Genomic DNA, 27,388 nt, shown 5'->3' with positions numbered 1-27,388 from the left:
CAACTAAACGTCCTGCTCATCTCGTCCCTTATTTTCATTGAAAAAATCATAAATTACCTCCTTATAACAATACTAGCTTTAACCGGCGACTTCGTGCGCGTGCAACAGTTACTTTGGGTAGTATTTTTTATTATTTAATATACTCACTTTGCAAATAATACACAACAAACAACTGTGGTTAATACAACTTTATAAGCTACTAACTAAAGAAATTTCATCCCCGTTTTTCATCCCCATGTCTAAATTTGAAAAGTGCTAGAACAATTAATATTTATTTATTTCTTATCAAATGCCTAAATAGAAAGTTCATGGTGTTATCTTCGAAAATGACGAACTTTCACACAAACTTCTACCCCCTGTTTGAACCCCGCCAAGCCTTTTATTCGCAATAAAAGTAGCCTATGCACTTTCCCATGCTCTTGTCTATCTCTGTACTAAATTTCATCAAAATCGATTCAGTGGTTTATGCGTGAAAGCGTAACAAATAAACTTGCATTCACAATTATAATATTAGTACGGATAAATTATGACACTTATATATTTTAAACGCGATCGATAGATCTCAAGGTGGATCTCTCTAGCTGAGGAAATATAAACGATCGTCAAGCGAGGTTTTCTAAGTAAAAAGATTTGCCAAGGGAAAGTTGTTTGATGAAAATAGGGCTTCTTATATCTTGTAATCTAATTATTTATTCAAACAAAACAAATACTATAACTATATTTACAATACAAATGATTTAAGTTTTCTTTAGTGTTAATTCCGCCAATATTGATTTTAAAACAATTCGACATGTGTTTCGCCTCTACACGAGGCATCCTCAGGACGTGTTGTCTCGCCAAAATCTGGCACGAGACAGAAAACAAATATTGGCGGAATTAACACTAAAGAAAACTTAAATCATTTGTATAATTATGGATTTCCGCAAAGTAACGCCTAATTCAATAAATTTTCTATATTTACAATATTATGACTACATAAAATTAAAACAATCATCATGTGGAAGCGTACCAAGAATACTGGCAACATTTCCACGTTGGATAGCGAGCCAGATCCGTTGACCGAAATAGCTGCCAGCGCTTGGGTTGCCAGTAGTCCAATTAAGGCGAGAACATAGTACTTTGTACATTCTCCGCAACTCTGGGCCCCACGGGCCAATTGTTTCAACACCAAACGGCACAATGACAACTCACTGAGACCGACATTGAGCACTAACTGACGTAACTTGGACATGAGAAGAAGCCAGAATGTCGCCGCAAGTCGCGTCCCACACCAGCGCATTTCCCCATGCCCAAGCCACCATCGTCATTCCATCAGGACGCTTGCCATCGCCACGAGTAATACCATCTTGTAATAATAATACAAAAATACAGACTTAAAATACAACAGCAAAATTAGTTTAATTTTTATCTTGCAGGAAGTCGAAACGAGTTGCTATAGTCTAACGATAAAGTAATTTGGAAAACACAAACGCATTGCAGCCATAAGTGGGTACAGGAAAACGATTAAAATTTAAGTTCTAGAATTGATCTGACGGAACTGATAACAATGTTAATCGAGGCATTGTGTACTTCAAATACCCGCTTTGATCAGCTTCAATGAATATGATGCCTACGATAGTTTGCGACGGTTAAGGCTATCCCAACAAATGGCAAAAATAGCGCATAATTGAAACCATTTCATGACGGTTTATATAAAGCTACTAGCTGACCCGACAGACGTTCTACTACATAATAAATACGTACATAATAAATAAAACACTGTTTTATAGGAATTTGCCAATAATAATTTCAAAACATCAATAATTATTTTGTAAAAAATGCTCCCTGTTGTTATAATGAAATTGTTTCAAAGTGGAACTGTCAAACCGTGCGTCAATAAATTCTCTCACAGAAAATATGTCCATACAAAACAAATATTGGAAATAAAAATAATTATGGGTCCCAAATCAAAATAAAAAGTATCCTATCTCTCAAGTTGGACTAAACTGCATTCCATGAAGTAATCCCCATTTAAATCTGTGCATTAGTTTAGGAGTTCATCGCGGACAAACAACGTGTCACGTAATTTATATATATTAAGATTGGTTATGTATTTTAAAGTGATAACCTTCTGGGATAAATTACACAAAAAAAATTTGGAAACAAAGTTTATGAACGATGCGGTACTCGAATTGCGACCTCTCAGGTTCCGTGCGAGCGCTCTTTCCAACTGAGCCAACCGTTCGAGTGACGCATCGTCGATAAATTTTGTATGCTTCGTTCAAGCCACAAGCTGAGAATTGAATTGGAAGATTGCTCGCAAATCACGCGAGGCGTCGCGGGTTCGAGTTCCGCATCGTTCATAAATTTTGTTTTCAAATTTTATTTGTGTTATATAAAGCTTATATTTTGACAAAAAAATAATAATATATCTAAAGAATATGAGAAGAAAATTCATTTATTCGATGCATTTCTATTTTTATAGACAGCACAAAATAAAATCACCAAAATACCCCTAACTTTTACAGTTAATTCATCATTCAATCTAGATAAAGATTGTACGAAAATTTACTAATTGTACATTAATACTATTTAACATGCCATAGTTTTGTAAAGAAAATTGTATTATGTTTGTAATAAAGTAAAAAAGCTTTTAATTCTGAATTAAAACTATAGCGATATTGTGCGAGAGAGGTAACTTAGCTCTGTTGGATTCCTCAAGGTCATTGGCTCGGTCCCCAACCTTAACTATGGTACGGGTACGGCTATTGTACGGAACGACACAGGCGTGGGAACCAGTACAGGAAATCATGTCAACAAGAATACGCGTGCAGCAAGTGAGGCTGATACTCACATACTGTGTCACTTACTGCGCACACCACGTTCAATATAAATGAACATTTACTCACTCATTCATCAACGAATCTAAAAGCGATTGATTCTAAGATCTCTAAAATAAATTATTCTAAAATCGATTTGAGAAGTAAACGGTGGAATTTGTGTTAGAAAACCATGACTGCTAGATTATCGAATGTAATAAGGTGCCATAGTCACAGCAGACATAGTCTACTGTGTCATAGTTCCAGTGAAAATTTCAAATGAGGTGAAGAACGCATCTACGAGTTTTTGGTGGCGGCGGTCGCGGCTTTTTACTTTTGTTTCTCATCGATGCGCACATAGTGTAAAAATAAACAGTAGTATAATTTTGAATTATCTACTATCTAAGAATATACATGGTATTTTTATACAGTTAAAATGATATTTATCATGTTATATTCGATTTATTAATATACATTAGTAAATTTTCCAAAAAATAAACATGCAAGAAGTAAGTATAAAATGTGATATTTTTTTTTAAAAAAGGGGGTATTTTAGATATTTTTTTTATCAAGTGAAGTATTTCGAATTTTGTATTGAATATAAAGGAGTCTAGTTGTTCGTAGTACGTAATGTTTCAGACCTATCGTTGTTCCTTCACCAGAGTGAGTGAGATGAGTTTGCGGGAGCGATCAGTCTTATATAGATAGATAGATATTAGAAAACATAGAAAGTAGTATCTAAGTGTAAACAAACATATACCATAAAAATAAGAATGTGACTTTCACTAAAGAACACCAAAGGCGGACACCGTGGGATTCCAATAATAGATACATAAATAGAACAGAACCATTACGAACATGGTAATGGCAGGTGTCACACCTCCTGTGTAGGTATCGAAATCGTAAGTACGTGTGGCGGCCTCTACAGAGTAGACCAGCCAGTAGGTCAGGGATGGGACAGTCGCTTTAAAGTGACGTTTTCAGAAGACTGTAGTGCCATCTGTTAGTTGGCCCGAAAATGAAAGTGTTGTCAGCTGTCACTCGCTTTCAAACCCTTCAACTTTTCTTTAAGTGTGCCACTGGTCATAAAATGGCGGCTAGTTCTAGCGTTTGCGCATATATGTAGCTCTCAGGTTCCATTTTGCATATTTGCACTACTAAATCTATCGTTTATGTTCTATATTGTGACAAAATTAAATAACTAACTCTACGCGCAATTTCAACATGGTAAAAAATTGTAATACCTACATTAAAAAGTAGAGTTATTTAATTGCGCCACAACATTAAAAATGAATTTTATAGTTTGGAGCTTATAATAGTTATTTTCGGGGCCAATCTCCAGATGGCGCTAGTTTTCAAATAGACAGCTCATAATGCGTCGAGAGGGCTCTCTTTTCCCTATATATTATTATACTATTTGTAGTAGGTACTCACGAGCGAGTTTTGTTGTCACCTACTTCACACTACAGATCCGACCGACATTTAAAAAATGGGGAAACATAAAAAATAAAAGCATTTCAACGGTCGTCGTGATCCAAAGTTAGATTTATAAAGCTTCCTAAAGACGCTGAAATAATGTTATTTAATGAGATCATTATTATTATGAAATTGCCATTCATGATAGCTACCTATCTAATACTTATACTAAATAGGTTCAATGGCTGCGGTTTTTCGTACTTAGATCAAGATCCGACCTCAATAAAGTTATTTGTTATTGTTAATTTAATACCTAAGAGGACGTGTGCAAGTCTAGCTCGCTTCATAGTTCTAGTAGTATGTAGGTACCTAACTACTTATTTAAATAGTTCCTACTTTTTGAAGGAAATATGAACTATGTTGAATTTATCGTGGTCTTCCAACACATACATTACTATCATAGATCTTCAACTAATGTAGGTTTGACAACGAAAGAATATTGATTTAAAATACGATTACATTATTTTATAGAAAAAACTATGCTAACTGCCGTTTTAGGTAAAGAAGACAACCCTAACGTCGTCAGAAGAGGTAAGCGTCACGCGATAGAAAGAGAGGCAATGTCTAGGCGAATAAAAATGTAGGTTAATAGGGCTGTGTGATCTGAATTATACCTTATTGTACTACCGCAAGAGTTCCTATTTCTTTAATTATAATTAGCAACTCATTTTATTTAATTCCACGTCAACCTACTTTCATCGTAATTTCATTGACTGCTTAAGGGAGCTAATTTGTAGAAATTACTATAATTATTATTGTTACACTACTTAAAATAATCTGTATGTCCCTAAATCTTTTGTACATGCCAGTTATTGATATTTTTGCTATATTTCTTTTAGTTGTAAGTCTCCTTATTGATATTTTTACATTTGTGCATGAATATTGATGGTTTCTCAAATACAATGTCAAAGACAAAATCAAAAAAATATAATATTCAGTCATTCCCTTTAATACCTACACAAATTAATTATGATGGGAAGACTAAAGCAACTGTCAACTCCAAATGTCACGAGGGGCTGCTGAAAACTAGTGTTGTGTTGGTGTCTTCTGCACTAACCAACAATTTACTGAGTCAGCTCCTTTTAGCAGGGAATCACTCGCACGTAATTAATATAGTAAAATGTTGTTTGTGAGGACTTATTTGTTGCTAATAAAGTGTTTTTCTATTTCTTTTTCAAATAAATTAAATAAATAAATATGTAATTGCAGGTACCTACTCTCGCCACGCGTGACTTTAAGCGGGATAGCTTCGCCTAGAACAAAAAAATTCAAGCGGGCAAGCACCGACTTCAACCCTTTTTTTTTTTTATTAATTTTAAAGGTATAAGATTTACATAAGAGGTGTTCTAAATTAAACTTTATAAAGTTATTTTATACTGTTGAGTTTTTGAATTTGGTTTTTTCAAACGTAGTTTTTTTTTAATATAAGATAAGATTATTGTTGTTAAATAGAAAAACTTCCTCGCTATCTGCATATATATCTGTGGCTCCAATGAACTGTCAACCGCGATGTTTCCTATACGATACGACATGAGTACCTTCAATAAACGTACACCATTGTGTTACAGGAAAATGTGGGAGTCGGTGATCACCTAGCACAGGTGACCTTTACGCTAGTTTACTTACACCACACATTGTTTTGATACCCGACGAGACGTTAGTCCTCGTCCTGTAATCGCTTCACTACACTCACTCACACACGGACTGACTGACGGACTGACATACACCACTTACACAATCACAAACACACCCCACAAACAGACACAAACACAAACATACATGCACACAAACATTAACACTACGTACATACATACAAACACACATACATACAATCATAAACACATACATACACACTTACATACATTACACAAAACATCACCACACTCGCCGGCGAGTGTGTTCTTATCACCTTTTCATCTTTCATCTTCATTTCATCTTCTCTCTTCTTCCCACAAGCACGGTCTGAGGTTCGAGTCTCCTTAGGAGACGCCCCGCGACTGTTGTTGCGTAGTCTTTGCAGCCTCCACGGCCCACGTACTACTACGCTGTGAAAGCCAGGGCTGCTAACAGCACAGAGGTAGTTTTAGTCGGTATGGGGTGTCCGCTTACGCGGACACTCGAGTCCGACATATTACGCCCCGTTCCGGGGCGTAAATACGTAACCGTATTTCCTCCTCTCAAAAAATAAATAAAAAAAAACTAGTTTACTCTTAAGTAAAATATACAGTTTTTTTCAAAAAAGTAAGCAGTCGCGAATACTTTGACCAAAACAGCACGAAAGCAGGAAAGGGCTAATATAATGTGTAATTAATTAATATTATATTGCATGAGTTTAGACTGCAGTTAATAACACTAATAAACGTTCAGTTTCTCATCTAAGAAATTGTTTTAAGTAGTACTGTCGAGTATATGAAAAGCTCTATGAGTTCAGTATTATCCCCGATTGCGCTAGCCTCACTACTAAGTGATAATTACTTGCGAATTTCGCGAGCTAACATGAATAGTCCTTGCCATATTGCCACACTGTCTTGTATTTGACTGTTAAATTGCAACATTTCAAAAACAAAAAACGCGCGACTCAGATCGTTTCCACCCACGATTACAGGTTAAAGTGTATTATAATAATTTGACGGTGCGTTTGATAGAAGTAAATGAAATGTCAACTGTCAAAGACGTCAAGTGTCATACTGTGGTTTACTCTGACACAACACCCAGCGCTAGCTTAACAACCGTATGTTCCATGTCGTCAAGCGGGTCGCACGGAATCAAGGCGCTACGTGTTTGGTGTGTTGAACAAGGATTCAAGGTCCGTCGTCTAGTCCCGATATTAATCCGCAAGCCCCAAACGGAGCCCATATGTCAGACTCGGGTGTAAACACCCCCTACTGATAAAAAACCTCCTGTGTGCTAATAGCCCTAAAGGCTTTTGTTGCAAAGCTGGGCGGGGGCCTTGGGAGGCCAAAAATAATAGGTACCTACCTACTAATAACTAACAATAATCAAAAAGTACACACTTACAATTCTAATATGAAGGTAAAACTATCCGGGGAAGTGTGGTTTCCAAAGTCCAGTATCTAAATATCAATAGAGAAATTTATATTAGCAAAAATTTTAACTTTGGTCTGTCAAATGACTCGGCAATGAAGGTAGGTGGAATAAACTTTAGACTACTCAAAAATCTTAGCTGTGTGTGATAAAACGTAAACTTAGCCTTTGCATTGGGCTATCTTAACTTAAGCTCATCATTATTTCAGATGTCAAATGACAATAGTACCAAATCCTAAATAATGCTAAGCTAAACTCATCTAAGTTTCACGTAAGTAAAATCTGAGCAAAGTCTAAGTACGCTTAGTATAGTTCTCAACCTTAGATGCTAGTGTGTGTGTGGTGCAGTACCTCAGCCACGATTGTGTCGCGCGATCCGTACATCCACGTATCACAGCGACGCAGCTCTGAGGAGAAGTCTCCACAATCAGGTCCCCGCGGTACTCTCGCAGAGCATCGCCTCTCCACGGGGTCCTCAGGCAGCGCCTGCTGCAGCCACGCCGGGGAGTACTCCGTACTGTTGGCTGCCTCGCACTCAGGAATTACACATCTGCAAACAATGTGATAATAATAATATTGACACACTTTTTACACAAATTATCTTGCCCCAAGTTACAAGACAATGATATATTTAATACAATATACTTACTTAAACATACATAAATTCGTATAAACATACATAAATACATTTAAACATCCATGACTCGGAAACAAACATCCATATTCATCATATAAATTCTTGCACCTACCGGGATTCGAACCCGGGACCTCTAGCTTAGTAGGTAGGATCGCTAACCACTCGGCTATACAGGTCGTCAAAGCCATTTGATAGGAGTCATTTTTTCACGAGGAGTTAATTTTGAGGTCTAGAGCTAAACCTTCCGTAATCGGCAGTGCCCTCGCCCCGCGGTATGCCATAGATCGGCGCCATTTTGAACGCAGCGACCTGTCAATGCGTATTAATAGATTGATTAATATAATAGTAAGTATTCTATTAATATTATAGGTAAAGGTGTATTAAATTAAATTAATCTTTCCAGGAACGATTCCGGTTTTCGAATTCATATAAACGTTTATTCGGCGTTTTATAAGGTCGGCAACGCTCGTGTGATTCCTCTGGTGTTATAAGAGAGTATTTTTTTTTATGACAGTAAGGGACGAGACGAGCAGGACGGTCAGCTGATGGTAATTGATACGCCTTGCCCATTACAATGCAGTGCCGCTCAGGATTCTTGAACAACCCAAAAGTTCTGAGCGGCACTACAATTGCGCTCGTCTTCTTGAGACATAAGATGTTAAGTCTGATTTGCCCAGTAAAATTACTAGCTACGGCGCCCTTCAGACCGAAACACAATAATATTACTACCTCACGGCAGAAATAGGCGCCGTTCTGATACCCATAATCTAGCCGGCATCCTGTGCAAAGGACCCTCCCACTGGGCTACGGTGATCACATACCAACAGATTACTCATAAGAGTATATATATATATATATAGGGTCTATAATAAAATAAAATAAAAAAATATAGCTCCTTTATCCTACTCTTAAAAATAAAGAGATTTCCTTAAAATTCCATTCCAGTTTGTAATTAATATAATTTCAAAAAAATTATTGGCAGGAAATATGCTAAATGCTTTTTTAAAGTGAAACTTTTATTACATCGTCTCAAACTTTTTCGTCTGTGTGTTGCATGTCGCGCGACGGTCGGGCGGCGCCTATAGTTCGCAGCAGTGTATATAGACTATTGTTTGAAACCCTTATAAAATATTCTTTTCAGTTTTTAATATATGTATATTATAATCTAAATAGCTGTTAAGTATTATGTATATCGTACTCTCCCTGATTAAAAATATTGATTGGAAAGTATTGGGAATCAGTCACCCCATGTAAACTGTATCTATATATACATGAAAAAGAATTGAAAGTATTCAAATTTCATCATTTTTAATCCTTTTCAATCAATATTTTGAACCAGGGCTAAGACACAGAGTTCAATAAAAATATTAGTTGGAGAGTTAGTCTACTTTATATCATTCCAATTTTCCAAGTATAAATGTAAATTAAGATTGATAAAGCGATTTTTATTCCAAAAATTTTTAGTTAAATGTCTATAATGTGAAAAAAAGTTCACTTTTACCGTGGTTTCATAAAACCACACAATCCTTTTTATATAAACCTCAAAACATGGCGGAGTTTTTAAGTCGCAACAACATTACAAACATGGAAAGACGTAACAAAAACACGATATTAACATGATCGTTAGCGAACCGTGAAGTATTTAGTTGGTGTCCATCATATCTTGAACATTATTTCTATGTCGAATGATGTCTGTCAACAACTTACTACAAATTTTGAGGGGCCGTTGATACAGCCGGCACTTATCAGCCTAGCGAAACACTAACGGCCGAAATTAATAATTAATGTAATCTTTAATCTCCGGATTTTCGATCAAAAATATAATCCAAGTCTTTAGTTAAGTGTGCCAAGAAACAATCCGTGGATCAAAATTGTAATCTCTAAAATCAATACACCTTTGGAAGGAAGGATCATAGATTACAAATTACCTCTGTTCGAAAATGACAGTTTCTATCAACAATCTTAATCTTAGACTTTCCTCAGATATAAGATTGTATCTGAAGATTTTTTTCGTACACTAATGGATTTGGAAATGGAAATATTCTCCATTCTCCAAGAAAAAAGCGATTCACTCGACTGTATGAAACGTGTTTATGTGCGTGTGTATTAATAGAGTCACACATGCCGGTTACATATTTTGGCCTTTTTACATGATAAATGTAATGAGAAGATATCGTTAACTAAATTCTTGGAAAATGTATAGCAATTTTAAAATAAAATACTAAAGATCAAATTAAATTACTTTCATGTTTGAATGATATTTGAATCGATTCGAATCGAATGCAATTTGTTTATTTCTACAAATCTTGTTACAGAGTTACCTTAAAGATAATTTTATAATGAAAATGTTTTACCAACAAATATAAATTACAAGTCAGTATTTTTTTTAATTGTGAATGTTGCGGCAAAAAATCTATAAAAAAATTGACGGATACGACTATCAGACTTAGTCACTGAAATTACTTACATGAATAATGATTGGTAGGTAGGTAGTTGGACGTAATTAATTAATTGATTTGTGAATATCCTACTAAAATACCTAGTTATAAATTACGCGGATGTTTAATTAAAATACATTAACTCTCAATCCATAAAAATCTGTTTACAACTGACTTCAAATACGCACAGATAACTTTTAAAAGTAGATATTAAATAACTCTCTAAATTAATAAAGATAAAATAAAAATAAATAAATAAAGGCCCAGAGGCGAGGACTTTACCAAGGTACTTTCTTCTCGCCTCAATAAGGCTACAGGCAACCCAAGCGCTGTCTATTTCGGTCAACGGATTAGCCTAGCTATCCAACGCGGAAATACTGCCAGTATTCTTGGTACGCTTCCCCGTAATGATAGTTTTAATTTAATCTAATCATAATATTGTTAATAATTGTAGGGTTTATTTTGTTTGAATAAATATAAATACTACTTACAAAATAATAATATATGTATTAAATAAAAAAAAAAACGAGATTCCGTGGTTTTATTATACAAACAATGCCATTTCGATATTCAAATTCAAAAAAATCTTTATTCACTGTAAAACCACATAAAACTATTAAGTTATTAAGTGCAAGTCAGAATGTAGTACAAAAGTTACAATAATATTCAAATGAGTATAAAAATATTCATTAACAAAATTTAGAAACATTCTTTCCAACTACCTTTATCGATGAAATAATCTTTCACATTTTAATAGGCCTTAGATGTTAATTTATTTTTTACGATACAGTAAAAAATTTTTAATAGGTAATATTTTAATATTAATTGGGAGTTTATTATAAAAATATAACACAGTCCACTTTAAAAAACTCAGCAATTTGACGGAGCCTAGAAGAATTCGAAAGAATATAATATTTATAATTAATCTCAGGTCAGGTCAACTTCATAATGTTGGAGAGAAAATATAATTTTTAATGCTTTATTTAGGAACCTTATTTTGAATACATGTTTGAAGTCTGTAGTTATTTATAGTTTCTTTTACAGTATTTTCAGTTACCTATTGAGACACCTAACCAGTGCCCCTAAACTATTCAACTCAGTTCTGCAGTAAAAATATTCATAGAAATTGTTTATATGCTTACAATTATCGTTATTCACTATTAATATGCATAAATGAACATACACAAAAAAGTACAAGCTATAAGAATAGCTTTTCTGAAAGAAGTACCAACGCCATGCCAAAAAACTTGTTTATCTTCAAAGAAAAGTGGTAGTTCAAAAAGGCTCGGCAGTGTTAACTATAACCAACAGCATGCATTAGCAACCTACAAATAAGACTTGAGGATATGCGTAACTGGATAAGTAGTGTTCATAGCTCGAAATGCTATACATTCACCACAAAACTTGTCTAAAAACACCATGTTTGCGTGTTTTCTGCTTACTCTTCGCCTTAAAATACAAAAACATTTCGAAAGATAAATCACGCGTTACCTTCATGTTTACAATGTCAACACTGCGTGCCTCGTGTGTAGTTTGGAGCCACGTTTTTTATGTTCGGAATGCACATGAAAATAAAATTAAACATTATGATAGTACTGTCTATAATAACTCACGTTTACAGTCCATTTATCTGTTCATGTCTAGCTACTATACGCCTTATTATATAAATTATAATTCTGTCACATTCACTCAGGGTATGTACCACGTTGCTGATAATTGTTTTAAGGCGAAGAGTAAGTAGAAAACACGCAAACATGGTGTTCTTAGACAAGCTTTGTGGTGAAAGTATAGCATTTCGAGCTATGAACACTACTTAATCCTGTTACACATATCCTCAAGTCTTATTTGTAGGTTGCTAATGCTTGCTGTTGGTTATAGTTAACACTGCCGAGCCTTTTTGAACTACCACTTTTCTTTGAAGTAAAACAAGTTTTTTGGCATGGCGTGACGCATTTTGTTGGTACTTCCCTCAGAAAAGTTATTCTTATAGCTTGTACTTTTTTGTGTAGGTATATTTATTCAGATTAGTAATGAATAACGAGGATTGTAAACATATAAACTGTTTTCCATGAAAGAATTTTGAAAATAATGGCTTTGTTACATAGATGGCGGGCCGGCAGCCGTGAACTCATATCGCTCAAGGTCGCTGGCATTTAGTGTCGCCTTAAGGCTGGGGAACGAGCTAATGCCCTTGAGGAATCGATTAGAGCTAGATTACCTCTCTCACACAAGATCGTCACAGTTTCAATTCAGAATTAGAAGCATTTTTAATTAATTATTACAAACATAATAAAATTTTCTTTACAAAACTATGTCATATTAAATAGTATTATTGGTTTACAATGTATAAATCTTCGTAAAATTTTTATCTAGATTGAATGATTAGCATGGCTCCAACTGTAGGGTATTTTGGTAATATTTTTTCGCAATGTCTATAAAAAATCGGAGGGTACAGAAAAAAATGAATTATCTTCTCATATTCTGTAGATATGTAATTATTTTTGTAAATAAATACCAGTGGGAGGCTCCTTTGCACAGGATGCCGGCAAGATTATGGGTACCACAACGGCGCCTGTTTCTGCCGTGAAGCAGTAATGTGTAAGCATTACTGTGTTTCGGTCTGAAGGTCACTAGCTAGTGAAACTACTGGGCACATGAGACTTAACATCTTATGTCTGCAGATTTTTTGGGGTTTTTCAAGAATCCTGAGCAGCACTGTATTGTAATGGACAGGGCGTCTCAATTACCATCAGCTGAACGTCCTGCTCGACTCGTCCCTTATTTTCATAAAAAAAAATATAAGCTTTATATAAACCTTCAAGAAATGGTTTCGATTTGCAGCGCAGTGGGCAGGGTCACTAACCACTGGGCTATATGGGTCGTGATTACTGTTTTGCATATACATCTGTTGCATTTAAATAAACATAATTTGAACCGGTTTCTTTAGAGAAATTAACTTGGGTAACATACATTTATTTATTTAACACCAACAAGACAAACACTAACAAAAGCATTATAATATGATTACAATAAATTGTAAGTGTTGGCTTAATTTAATAGATACAAACACGAGTATTAAATTAAATTGAATGCAAAAATTATCGGAATATTTACAAATTGAATTAAACATAAATGAACAAAAAATCAATAATATTTTATAGGAATTAAAACATGCATTATTTCACAATTATATAACACAGATTTGAACTTATCTTCCAAATTTTGCAAACATAAAAGTAAATTATTTATTGTGATTTGAGGGGATTGGCTCTGTAAGCCGAAATAAAGGTACTTCCTAGTTCGGTATCAGCTGCTAAGACTATTATGTAAATACTAAACTTTGTTTATTGCATTTATTTATTATTAACTAGATATCCCGACAGACGTTGTTTTGTATTTAATATATAAAATAATGTTTAATATTAATTTGTCAATAATATATTATCATAACATCAAAAATTACTTCGTAAAATATGCACCCTGCTGTCGTAATGAAATTGTTTCACAGCACAACTGTCAAACCGTGCGTCAATAAATTCGCACATAGAAATTATGCATAGACACTCCAATAAAAAACAAATTTGTTGTTTTTATTTAATTTAGCAGCATTTTCCTATTTATTCACCTTTTAAACCTCCTCTGGACTTCCACAAATAATTCAAGACCTAAATTTGCCAAATTGGTCCAGCCGTTCTCGAGTTTTAGCGAGACTAACGAACAGCAATTCATTTTTATATATATAGATTAAATGCGCGCTTCATAAAGTAGGTAAAGTACTTTTAGACAAGTTATAAAATGCTAGTTAAATTTTAAAAAAAATAAGATCAATAACAAGAGTAATAAATTATTTATTGATAAAAAAAACTATTAATTATTTCCATTCTTTTCATTAAAATAGGTAGGTTTACTAATATTTTCTTCAAACTACCTCCATATTGCAGCTAGTGAAATAGTTTTGTAATTAGCATCAAAGAGGATGTAAATACTACGTTATAAGCGGCGGGACTGCTTAAGTAATAATTGAATATTGGTTTAGTATGAAACGTGCATTGATTTGACATAAGTTAGAAATAGTAGTAATTACAATATGGCGATTGGCGACGAAGTATAATCCGGCTAAGTTTTAAAGCGAACAGTTGCATAAAATGTAGTGTATTTCGGCTATCTCCGTTTTTTACAAGATTACAGCCGTCATCTGTCAATCTATCAATGACTGCACGTTTCATACAATCGAATTAATCGCTTTTTTCTTAGAGAATTTCGCTAGGCTGGTTAGCATGCTATGTGTACATAGCTGGTATGTACTAATGTAAACATCCGACCATTGTCCCCGGCAGCTTAACAATATTATTCAATCGACGGTAACAACAATTTAAATTTGTTGCGTTAACAATGAATGTTCTGCTTCGAGCATACTGTTTCTGGTTCTAACTATCCAAGTATTGTAATGATACCACAGATTTTGAATAGAGTGACTGCCCTCAGGTTATTAAATAATAAATTTTATTGTAAGATATAACATTGTAATACATTTTTTTTTAAAAGAAGCCCGCTGACTTTCTTGAGCCCGTTCTTCTCAGGTCTGAGGCATACTTTTTCAAATGGATGGTAGTTTTTGAATTGATGACAGGGATCGCCGTTTAGAAGACTGTAACTAAGTCTTAATTTTTTATGAGAAATTGTTTCGAGATGAAACAGAGGTTCATCTGATGGTAAGAGATGAGTCCTGATCAATACAGTGCTGCTCAGAATCGTACCGCCGTCCATTCCTGCCACCGAATTCCACCACACCACGTACGACATGCCATAAATAAGGATATCATCCCCACCATCTGGAAGTGTGGCGTTACTCCACATTGCGCTCGACACCTTTAGACATAAGATGTTAAGTCTCATTTGCCCAGTAATTTCACTAGCTGCAGCGCCATTCAGATCGAAACACAGTAATGCTTACATATTACTGCTTCACGGCAGAAATAGGCGCCGTTGCGTGGTACCCATAATATAGCTGGCATCCTGTGCAAAGGAGCCTCCCACTTTTGAGTGAGTGAGTGCAGATAACTGTTTTTGTTTTCCTTTGTAAGGAAAACGAATATTGGGAATATTAAATCCTATTTTTAATTAAAATATTTAAATTTGTATTTGAAGATTAATATGGCGGTTACCGCGAATTTATACAACATCCTCGCGTTAATTAAGAATTTAATTAAAATTTGTGTTTCTTCTATGCTTAAAAATGCGATCGAAATTAATCTTATCAAATTCAAATTCAAAATGATTTCTTTAATTACTATTAAACTTTATAAGTTATTAAGTGCAAGTCAGGATGAAGAACAAAAGTTACAATAGCATTCAAATGTGTATAACAATATTCATTAACAAAATTTAGAACATTAATTCCAACTATCTTTATCATTCAAATAATCTTTCACATTATAATAGGCCTTAGATGTTAATTTATTTTTACGATACATTTAAATTTTTGATTGGTAATATTCTAATATCATTTGGGAGTTTATTATAAAATATAACACAATAATCTTTAAAAGATTTAGCAATTTTACAGAGCCTAGTAGATGGAATTGCAAGTTTATTTTTGTTTCGAGTATTGACAGTATGTACATCAATCGGCTAGTAATATGTTTATGAGCGTACAGGAGGTTCTCGTATATACAGTGTACTGTCATAATATTAATTTCACTAAGTTTATCTCTCAATAAATCCCTTGAACGCATTTTACAGACAGCTCGAATTGCCCTTATCTGCAGCACAAATATGATGTCAATATCTGCGGCCCTACCCCACGATATAATTCCGTAAGACATAACACTATGAAAGTAGCTGGAATATACAAGTCAAGCCGTTTCAACATCTGTGAGTTGCCTAATTTTTTTATCGCAAGTACTGCAGAGCTAAGTCGATAATATAAGTTTTTATATGAGCACCCCATTGTATAGCTTAGAGTCTAATGTAATATCTAGGAATGTCATCGTTTCTACTACATCAAGTTTGTCATTATTAATTTTTATAGGTGTTGGATGGTGCTTTATATTTGGAAGTGTAAGCCTAATACATTTTGTTTTCCTTTCGTTTAGAAGTGAGTTATTAACATTAAACCAATTTACTACTTCAGCAATGTCGTCGTGAACCTGATAGAATTTTTTGCCGGCGTTTTATTTTAAATAACAAAGATGTATCGTCAGCAGACAGTATAATATCATGTTTATTTTGAATACGATATGTATCGGATTCAAAAAGTTAATAAACATAAAAGATTCATGCATTTCTCCAAGATGTAATCTCGCTCAACTATCAGCGAATTCGCTACCATCGACAACTTAACATTAAGGCCGGAATTCAAATAAAGAACAAACGTCAGAAAAAAAATCCTAATTGACTTTGACAAAAAGTGACGGCCATGTTCACAGATGACAGACCTCGGTCGTCGCGGCCACAATATCACGACCAACACTTAATAAATAAATCATCAATATTTATGAATATAATAATGAAAAAATCATATCAGCATAAATCCAGTGTCCCGGAAACTAACATTTCCAGCGAATAAACTCCTCCTAAACCCCAACTCCTAAGCTAAACCTAAACTAATGAAGTGGAGGAACTTCATGGAGTGCATGCAGTTTTGTCCAACTTGAAAGATAGGATAGATTTTTAAAAACAAAATTTTATGAACGATGCGGTACTCCAACCCACGACCCCTCGCGTTCCATGCGAGTGCTCTCCAAACTGAGCTAACCGTTCGAGTGACGTATCGTTATAAAATCGTGTATGCATTGTTCAACTCTCAGGTTGTGGCTTCATCTACAGGATCTACTTTAGAGTTAATAACCTACTCAACCTCAATATTTGCATATCAGGAAATTGACTTGAGATGTCGCTCTTGTTATTCTAAACAATTTGTTGTGTTTTCTTAAAGTGAAACACTTTTTTTTTTCAAAATTTTGTTTTCAAATTTTATTTGTTTATTAATCCTAGAAGTGAGGGTTATCACTTTAAAAAAATATAAAGGATAGCTTTTATTTCGATTTGGGACCCATAATTATTTTTATTTCCAATATTTGTTTTGTATCAACATATTTTCTATGAGAGAATTTATTGACGCACGGTGTGACAGTTCTGCTCTGAAACAATTTCATTATAACAACAGGGCGCATATTTTACGAAATAATTCTTGATGTAATGAAATATTATGGACGAATTCATAAAAAACAGTATTTTATTTATTACTAGCTGACCCAGCAAATGTTGTATTGCCATATAAAGTAATAAGAAAAAAAAATTAAAAATTGTTGGGGTGTATGAGAAATAGATGACGACTTAAGATTCATCCATCTACATAAAAATAATCTGAATTGACCTCCTGAGAAACTTAGAAAGATATAAAAATTCTAATTCATTTGAAACTATTCTATCAATTTGATTTCTGAACGACGCGACGGGGGACACATCAAAGGAAAAACAAAATTGTACTTTTTATTTAATTCCGAGCATTTTCATATTAATTCACCTTTTAAACCTTCTCTGGACTTCCACAAATAATGCAAGACTAATATTAGCCAAATCGGTCCAGCCGTTCTCGAGTTTTAGCGAGACTAACGAACAGCAATTCATTTTTATATAAAAGGCATGTATATAATCACTGTCAGAATACAATACTAACAATCCTCCTCTTAAACAAAACAAAAATGTGTGTACTTAAGTATGCACGCTAGAAGTTATACTTCTTTGGCCTAACGAAGCAAAAATCATTAAAATGTTTATTACTCGTGCTATTCTACGTTTAAATCTTGCAAAGATGACTTTGACGATTAATTATTAAATAATGAATACGGCTGTATGGGCTTGAACCATTTGCCTGTCCATAATGGAGAAAGAAACCAAAAAAAAATTACGAATGACGCAAACGTCAGAAAATTTTAGGAATCAACTTAAACCTGCTATTTTTGTGTTACAGTGATGCGTGCGCATCTTAAAATTTCACTCTCATAATTTTTTCATAACGCGCTTAAAGAAGTATAACTTCAAAAACATGATTTAAGGAGGAACAAACGAGCGTACGGTACCATCACCTGATGGTAGATGATCACCGCAGACAATTATACTCTCTTGACATTGACTGCTCTAAAGGTACAGACGAATTTGAAAACCGAAAATAGATTTTGACGTTGCGGGCGTGGATCGAACCGCCGACTCCGGGTTGAGAGTAAACTGTTCAACCTATTTCGTCACCGACCACTGATAAAAAGGCATAAAAGGCATTCATTTTTCAAAATTGATTCCCTTAGAATTCTTTTTGATGTCATTTCTATTAAACTAGATACTACTACTGCTTTTGAAACGAATGGCGCTGAAACTCTCAACCGAAGAAGCGGCGCAAAAAACTCTCACAGCATTCTTTTTTCGCGCTCTTTTTAATAAAATATATAAAGATATAATAATATGATGTAAACTACGAACAAAACTGTTAAATAAAAATATTTAAAAGGATTAAAAACGTGTGTAAATATAATAATTAAAGTCACATTGAGCATTTGGTGTGAATGAACGGTAAAAAGAATCTTAAAAACTTTGTATTTCTAGAACAGCGCTTTCAGAGGGAATGAGGTTGACAGCAGTCCGTTATCAAGAGAGAAAAGGTTACTATAACATAAATGACTTTTCTAATGATGCCATAGATTGGGAATGCAGTGACCGCCCTCAGGCTATCAAATAATTTGTTGCGCCCGTTCTTCTCACGTCTGAGGCATTCATTTTGGCATGGGTGGTAGTTTTTGACTTTCAATAAGTGATGTCACATCTTATCTATCTATCTTTATATATATAATTCTTGTGTGCGTGTGTATGTCACTGAACTCCTCCTAGACGGCTGGACCGATTCTAATGAAACTTTATGTGTGTATTCAGGTGGATTCGAGAATGGTTTAGATTCACAATTGAACTACCTCCTAAACGGCTGGACCGATTTTGATGATATTTTTGTGTGTTCCAGTGAATTTGAGATTGGTGTGTGTCTTCAGGTGGATTCGAGAATGGTTTAGATTCACAATTAAACTACCTCCTAAACGGCTGGACCGATTTTGATGATTTTTTTGTTTGTTTCAGTGAATTTGAGATTGGTTTAGATTCTCGATTCCGTCCATATAATATAACTCTCCTGCTCATGTGTATGTTAGTGAACTCCTCCTAACGGCTGGACAGATTTTGCAAATTTAAGTGTAACGTGTGTACAGGACAACGTCTGTTGGGTCCACTAGTATATATATAAAAATGAATTGCTGTTCGTTAGTCTCGCTAAAACTCGAATACGGCTGGACCGATTTGGCTAATTTTGGTCTTGAATTATTTGTGAAAGTCCAGAGAAGGTTTAAAAGGTGAATAAAACAACAAATTTGATTTTCCTTTGATGTGTCCATACATAATTTCTATGAGAGAATTTATTGACGCACGGTTTGACAGTTCTGCTGTGAAACAATTTCATTACGACAGCAGGGTGCATATTTTACGAAGTAATTTTTAAATTTATGATATTTTATTGACAAATTCGTATAAAAACATTATTTTATTTATTATTATACAGAACAACGTCTGTCGGGTCAGCTTGTTTTTAATAAAAATATTTGAATTTGAATTTGTCAATCTGGCGGGCACATGGAGGTAAATACCGTATTTGAGAATTAGTAGCAGTAGTAAACAGTAGCGTGGCCACAACCTGTGATATCACATGTTGGGCTTTGCACATAACCTCTGCAAAGACAAGTTTAAAAGCACCGTATAATATATTTATTGCTCGTAACTCATTAATCAAAGTACTTGACAAGACGCTAAAAATATCACAAAAAATATGTGAAAAATCCTGTTTTGATGGTTACACTCGCTATAACAAATCTTAATGCAATTACGTCGCCGTTTATATTTGTTTGTTCCATTTTTATTTTTAATTGTCTAAAATGTTATAAAACAGTTCTCAATGTAAACCAATATCATTTTTATAAATTACTAGTGGACCCGACAGACGTTGTCCTGTACACACGTCTTAAATTTGAAAAATCGGTCCAGCCGTTAGGAGGAGTTCACTAACATACGCATGAGCAGGAGAATTATATAATATGGACGGAATTGAGAATCTAAACCAATCTCAAATTCACTGAAACAAACAAAAAAATCATCAAAATCGGTCCAGCCGTTTAGGATGTAGTTTAATTGTGAATCTAAACCATTCTCGAATCCACCTGAAGACACATCAATCTCAAATTCACTGGAACACACAAAAATCTCATCAAAATCGGTCCAGCCGTTCAGGAGGTAGTTCAATTGTGAATCTAAACCATTCTCGAATCCACCTGAAGACACACAGAAAGTTTCAATAAAATCGGTCCAGCCGTCTAGGAGGAGTTCAGTGACATACACACGCACACAAGAATTATATATATAAAGACTAGCTGACCCGGCAGACTTCGTACTGCCTCAATGGATAAATAAAAGACCTATACTCTTGTATAAAATAAACTTAAAACAAACAAAAGGAATATTTTTTTTTATTAAAACTAATAAAAAAAGATGCTCGGTAGCAATGAAATTATATATATTTTTTTTTGATTAATTACACATGGTGTTGGTTACTCACAAAACATAGTTTTCCTAAAATATTGGTTATTTATTAGGTTTAAATTTGATATTGACACACAGTTTAGATACGGTATGTTTGTCAATTTAAAGCTTTCTGATAAACTATATTTTTTGTTGTGTTTTGTGGTGCGGTTAGGGGTAGAAATTTAATTTTTTGACAAAACTTAAGATTTATGATTCTACTTAAAGTTTGTTGTCAAACAAAACTGTTTGCGTTTAGAAGTTTAGTTTGGTTTATTTTTTACCTCCTGAGAAAGTTGGAAAGATATAAAAATTGTAATTAGTTATTCATTTTAAACTATTATTTTTATTTGATTTCTGAACGACGGGGGACACATCAAAGGAAAATCAAAATCGTCGTTTTTATTTAATTCCGAGCATTTTCATATTTATTTAAACCTTGCCTGGACTGCCACAATTAATTTAAGACCAAAATTAGCCAAATCGGTCCAGCCGTTCTCGAGTTTTAGCGAGACTAACGAACAGGAATTCATTTTAATATATATAGATTTGAATTATAAATAGGTGTAACTATTTAAACTTTACTATATAAATTTTTGTAGTAATTATAGTATGGTGCGGTATGGTATATATAAATAGGATACTTAATTGAATTTTACTTGCAGAAAAGAAACTCAATTTCGTACTTTGACCGCTTTCCTGTTTGGTAAAAATCAAAGTTCATAGCTCACAGGTTCTGCGAAATTAAAAGAGAAAAGTCCTTCAAATTGTATTTACTAAAATGCTAAATTAAAAAAATATTGATTTTGGTTTTTAACTATTATAAAGCCATAATAATTTAAACCAAAAGCTGGTGACGCGTCCGTAAACATTTAAAAAAAAACGAGCCTATGTTATTCGAAAGTGTATTGCAGTAGGTAAGTAATAAAAACCATATTGGTGTCACTGGTAGGTTTGCCAACCCTACTATATAATATAGTATCCTACCATTTAAGGTACAGTAGTATTATTATTTCTGTGATACACAAAGAGGAAAGACGAGTGAATTACAGCCAGTTTCCTACTGATAAAAGCAGAGACAGTTGTATACTAAATATGAGATTTTAATGATAGTTACGTGGGATTCCTTAAAAGAACAACTTATCAATAAAATCTCACAGCACTAAAAAATATTCATAGAAATACTTTTATAAAATTTTTATTTAATTCCCTGTAAACTATATCTTTATAGAATAGAACAATATTTTGTTGATTACCCAAAAAAGAATACTAAAGGCTTAAAGTAGAACTAATTTAATATAAAATTATTTAAATAATGTACCTATATGGGTACTGTACGGAAATGACGATCATCAAATGAAACTCAGTGTTAGCTGTACTGGCCGACTGGCGTGGCACTAATGTAGCACTGGTTTTTAGAAGCCCCTACAATTTTACTACTGGAGATTTTGGGTACTGAATTCAAAAATACTATATTCGGTCTAAAAACTGTTATCAGCCCTAGTCACAGGGTATCTCTGAGATAGCCCTAGAACTGGGCTCAGTATCGGAAGACAGCAAGGTAATAAGCAAGTGGTACCTGTAGGGGACATCAGCAGCGAGGAACACGTAGTTGGTGTTATACAGCGCCGCCGCGAAAGTGGTGAGCGCTACCAGGGCATAGCACCGCAGGTGGAATACGCGGTGCTGCCCCAACTGCTCCACCAACCGCTCCGTTAGCTGCGACACCCTCTCACCAGCAGCCATGTCGAATACCAACACTACCCAACTACTAAACGTTCGAACTAACCACAATAACCACTATTGCAAATCTGCGCTTAAAAAACAAGTATTTTTCGAAAGTTTGCGAGTAAGTTGATATTGACGTCAAAAGTCCGATATACGTTCGCGAATTTAGCACGGCGTCGCGGAGTTAATGTGCGTCGCGCCTCACACCCGAACGCACTCTGATGAAAACCGAACTTCGGCAGAGGACTGATGAGTGATGACTGAGTGCAGACGAAAACCTCCGGCTATTCAAAATGTTTGCTGTTATTGTATACTATTTAATCCTATCATTATCTAATTACCTACTCAATAAATACGCGCTCATTACCTTAATATCAACTTCCAAATAATAATTAAGGACTTAAATAAAACAATTCCTTGGATAGGCGGTTTGTTGTGATTTTCTAGGTAGGTACATTATTGTATTCAGTTCTCGTTATAGCATAGATCGTTAGATCCGATAATTAATGTTATATAATACTAGTAGGTACCCGCGATTGTATTCGCGTATAATAAATTTTTGTGTATAGCTTGTGAATAGCAAATTTTTGGCATATTATGATGTCCTGGTGTTTGTTTCCAGTGAACTCCTAAAGTAATGAACGGATTTTAATGGGGATTATTCATGGAGTGCAGTTTAGTCCAACTTGAGGGATAAGATAGTTTTTATTTCAATTTGAGACTTTTAAGAACTTTCATTTTCAATATTTCTTTTGTATGGACATATTTTCTATGAGATAATTTAGTGACGTACGGTTTGACAGTTCGACTGTGTTACAATTTCAACACACAATTACAACAACAGGGAGAATTTTTTACGACATAATTCTTGATGTTTTGAAATATTATTGGCAAATTCCTATAAAACAGTATTGTTTTTATTATCTACAGAACAACATCTGTCGGGTCAGCTAGTACAATTATATAAATTGTCCTGATGTTTGTTTCCAGTAAACTCCTAAACTAATGAACGGATTTTAATGGTGATTACTTCATGGAGTGCAGTTTAGTCCAACTTGAAAGATATGATTGTTTGTATTTCGATTTGGGAGTCATAATTATTTTTAACTTCAATATTTCTTTTTTATGGGCATATTTTCTATGAGAGAATTTATTGACGCACGTTTTGACAGTTCTGCTGTGAAACAATTCCATTATAACAACAGGGAGCATATTTTACAAAATAATTTTGACAAATTCATAAATAACAGTATTTTTTTTTTATTATGTACAGAACAACGTCTGTCGGGTCAACTTTTGTTATACTTTCGCTGACCTTTAATTGGACTTTTTTCACAAAATGTTATTAATTTATTTATTTAAATTTCGACTTAAGTGTATCCACAGACTAAACCATTTATAAAAATTGCACGACATTAATTAAATCAATTTACAGCAATAAATTTTATTACAAAACACATTTAGCGTGGCACCTACTTAAATATGTGTTCATGATAATATTCTGCTGATATTTTTACATTCAGACCTACTTACGTATAATTTATTTAAATTGGATTACTTTTATAAGAGTAGTAAACAATATTTTATCTTATTTAAAAGTGTATGACTATTATATACTTGACCCCATTTTTGTTTCATTGTTTCAATGTGAAGGGCGTAAACATATTATTTTCAATACAGTTGTTTTTTTTATTATGACAATAAGGGACGAGACGTGCAGAATGATCATCTGATGGTAATTGATACGCCCTGCTCATTACAATGCGGTGCCGCTCAGGATTCTTGAAAAACCAAGAAAATTCTGAGCGTCACTACAATTGTGCTCCTCACAAGAGACATAAGATGTTAAGTCTCATTCGCCCAGTAATTTCACTAGCTACGGCGCCCTTCAGACCGAAACACAGTAATGTTTACACATTTCTGCTTCAAGGTAAAATAGGCGCCGTTGTGGTACCCATAATCCCAAAGAAACCTCCTATTGGTTAAATGGGACCATTGGTAGCAAGAACATCAACTCAGCGAAAATACAATGATAGAAGATTATTTAAATCATGTTTCAGTATACTCGATTATAAGAAAAATTTGAAAGATGCCATTGGGGAATGGCATCTTTCAAATTTTGTAACATACGCTTCGTTTTATTTTAGATTGAAATTAATAAAATACAAAATACTTACTGATGATAAGTGATCCCAGTATCTTTCTTATTTTTGTAGTATTATTTTTACAAAGTTTTACGATGTTTGAAAACTACTTACTAGATCTCGTTCAAACCATTTTCGGTGGAAGTTTGCAAGGTAATGTACATCATATACTTTTTTTTAGTTTTTCTCTCTTTTATTTTAGAAGTTACAGGGGGGCGGAGAACAAATTTTACCACTTAGGAAGTGTCTCTCGTGCAAACTTTTTTGTTTAGACAAAAATGATATTAAAAATATCATTTTTGAAGAACTCCGCAGATAGCAACACGTTCCATAAGTTTGATGAAAAAAAAAAAGTTCAGTTCTAAGTATGGGGACTGGGGAGCCAAATGCGGTTCACAGAATACATCTAATTACCAAGTTTCAACAGTATAGTTCTAATAGTTATGGAAAAAAGTGGCGGTCACATACAGACGGTCAGGCAGACACACATAACGAATCTATAAGGGTTCCGTTTATTGCCATTTGGCCACGGAACCCTAAAAACGTCTTGTGATACACGTTATGCAACTCTTGCCACTAAAATCTCTCGCCGTGGACATGGGTTATTTAATGATAGTTCGTTTGCAATAACCTACTTTCCATCTCTGAGGCTCCTCTGCACAGGATGCCGGCTTGATTATGGTTACCACAACGGTGCCTATTTCTGTCGTGAAACAGTAAAGTGTAAGCATTACTGTGTTTCGGTCTGAAGGTCGCCGTAGCTAGTGAAATCACTGGGCAAATGAAACTTAACACCTTACATCTCAACGTGACGAGCGCAATTGTAGTGCCGCTCAGAATTTTTGGTCTTTTCAAGATTCCTAGAGCGGCAAGGCGTAACAATTATCATTAGCTGAAAAAAAAACAATGTATTAAATGTTTTCTTGTAAAAATATCGTTTTAAAATATGTGTACATTAGTTTTTATCTAAGCTAAGTATCAACACAAATCATTCGCTCAATAAGTGCCGTATTTAGCTTAACTAGAGAGCTTGGAGTTTTGCGTAATGGCTTTTAAATGGTTCTGTAGTCTTTATTTATCCTTTAATAAAACGGTATGAGCTATTTACAATATAAAAGTAATTAATTATAAATAAACAACATTACATGTGTAACACTATATTTTACACAAATAATAGTAAATAACACAGATTAAATTAGAAAACAAAATTTATGAACGATGCGGGAATTGAACATGCGTTCTGTCGCGTTCCGTGCTAGCGCTCTTCCAACCGTTCGCGTGAAGTATAAGTAAAAAAAATGTGTGTCTTGCGTGCAAATTGTACTAATGTGAAGTAATACTTCTTTGGCCTAACGAAGCAAAAATGATTTATTCCTCGTGCTATTCTACGTTTTTAGAAAGAACAATTTTGTAAAAATCTTGCAAAGATGGCTTTGACATTTAATTATTGAATAATGAATACGGCTGTATGGCCTGAAACCCTTTGCCTGTCCTAATAATGGACGAAGAAACCAAAAAAAAATAACGAATGAATGACGCAAACGACAGAAAATTTTAGGAACCAACTTCAACCTGTTACTTTTGTGTTACAGTGATGCGCGCGAATCTTAAAATTACACTCTCATAATTTTTTCATAACATGCCTAAAGTATAACTTTAAAAAACAAATTGATTAGCTCATTAGAAGCTTAATAATTAGATAAAATAGTAGATTGCTAACCGAGGGTCGAAAGAATCAATTCCCGAGGTATTTAGACGCCCGAGGTCGGCTATAGTCCGAGTATGAATTGATACTTTTACCCAAGTTAAACACTCTACTTTTCATTTCGAATATGAGGAAAATAAAACTAGTTGTTTATCTAAGCACAGATTAGTACCCGTCCTTTAGTAATTGATGTCGACTTTTTAAATTTCAAATATGGAATTTACCGCGTAATTGTTGCGCCTTATTCTGCTCAAAGAAGTTTGCACTAAATTCACACTGGCTGTTTAGAAAGTCACATGGCCGCAGTATCTTTTCACAGCAGTTCTATTTTTAAAGTTCATTCCGGCCCTTAGGTGGGAAGAAATTTGTATGGGTTTTTCCCTCTCTATGGAGGGAAGCAGCATTTTCCACCCAATAATCAGATCAGTACAACATTACTTTCCGAGTATGAGAAATGAAAACTTTATGATGCAGTCCGACATTTGTTATTCTATCACGTTATAAATTTTTTAGTAATAATGTAAACACGAAAAAAAACTATAAACAATTTATTCAAATTATACAATGCGAACGCAGGAGACCTTGCCAAAACAATTAACTGTACGATATGAATTTCCTATTTTCCCAAACGGATAAATAGGAAATTCATTCAGTCATGCTCGTATGCATGAAAAACCTAATGCATAATGAAGTTTTAGGCGTATCACTACATGATATGTTGGACATACTACATATCACGGGAGAAACTTGTGTCTTCTATCTAGTCCTCTCTTGAGAAGGTCGCGGAATACGGTTAATTGAACCTTGTC

The 27,388-nt window shown here is 34.2% G+C and overlaps 1 protein-coding gene and 1 long non-coding RNA gene across 5 annotated transcripts in view; both read right to left on the bottom strand.

Annotated features, from left to right (window-relative positions):
• The window catches only part of LOC126974509 (uncharacterized), a 289,593-nt gene that overhangs the window by 19,131 nt on the left and 243,074 nt on the right, over positions 1–27,388 (bottom strand). The window lies entirely within an intron of this gene.
• The window catches only part of LOC126974427 (organic cation transporter protein-like), a 75,817-nt gene that overhangs the window by 19,131 nt on the left and 29,298 nt on the right, over positions 1–27,388 (bottom strand). For 3 of the 4 annotated variants that reach the window (XR_007731527.1, XM_050821916.1, XM_050821918.1), the window contains exon 2: positions 7,671–7,869. Coding sequence is in view for 3 of the 4 variants with exons in the window: in XM_050821916.1 (XP_050677873.1) it covers positions 7,671–7,869 (199 nt within the window). In the remaining variant the exon portion in view is untranslated. Of the gene's footprint in view, positions 1–7,670; positions 7,870–22,581; positions 22,968–27,388 lie in introns of those variants that run through there. The other variant, XM_050821917.1, reaches the window with a different exon arrangement.

Source organism: Leptidea sinapis, chromosome 32, assembly GCF_905404315.1.
Source record: "Leptidea sinapis chromosome 32, ilLepSina1.1, whole genome shotgun sequence".
NCBI lineage: Eukaryota > Metazoa > Arthropoda > Insecta > Lepidoptera > Pieridae > Leptidea > Leptidea sinapis.
The sequence above is the reverse complement of the archived record's forward strand: the minus strand, read 5'-3'. Positions and strand labels throughout refer to the sequence as shown.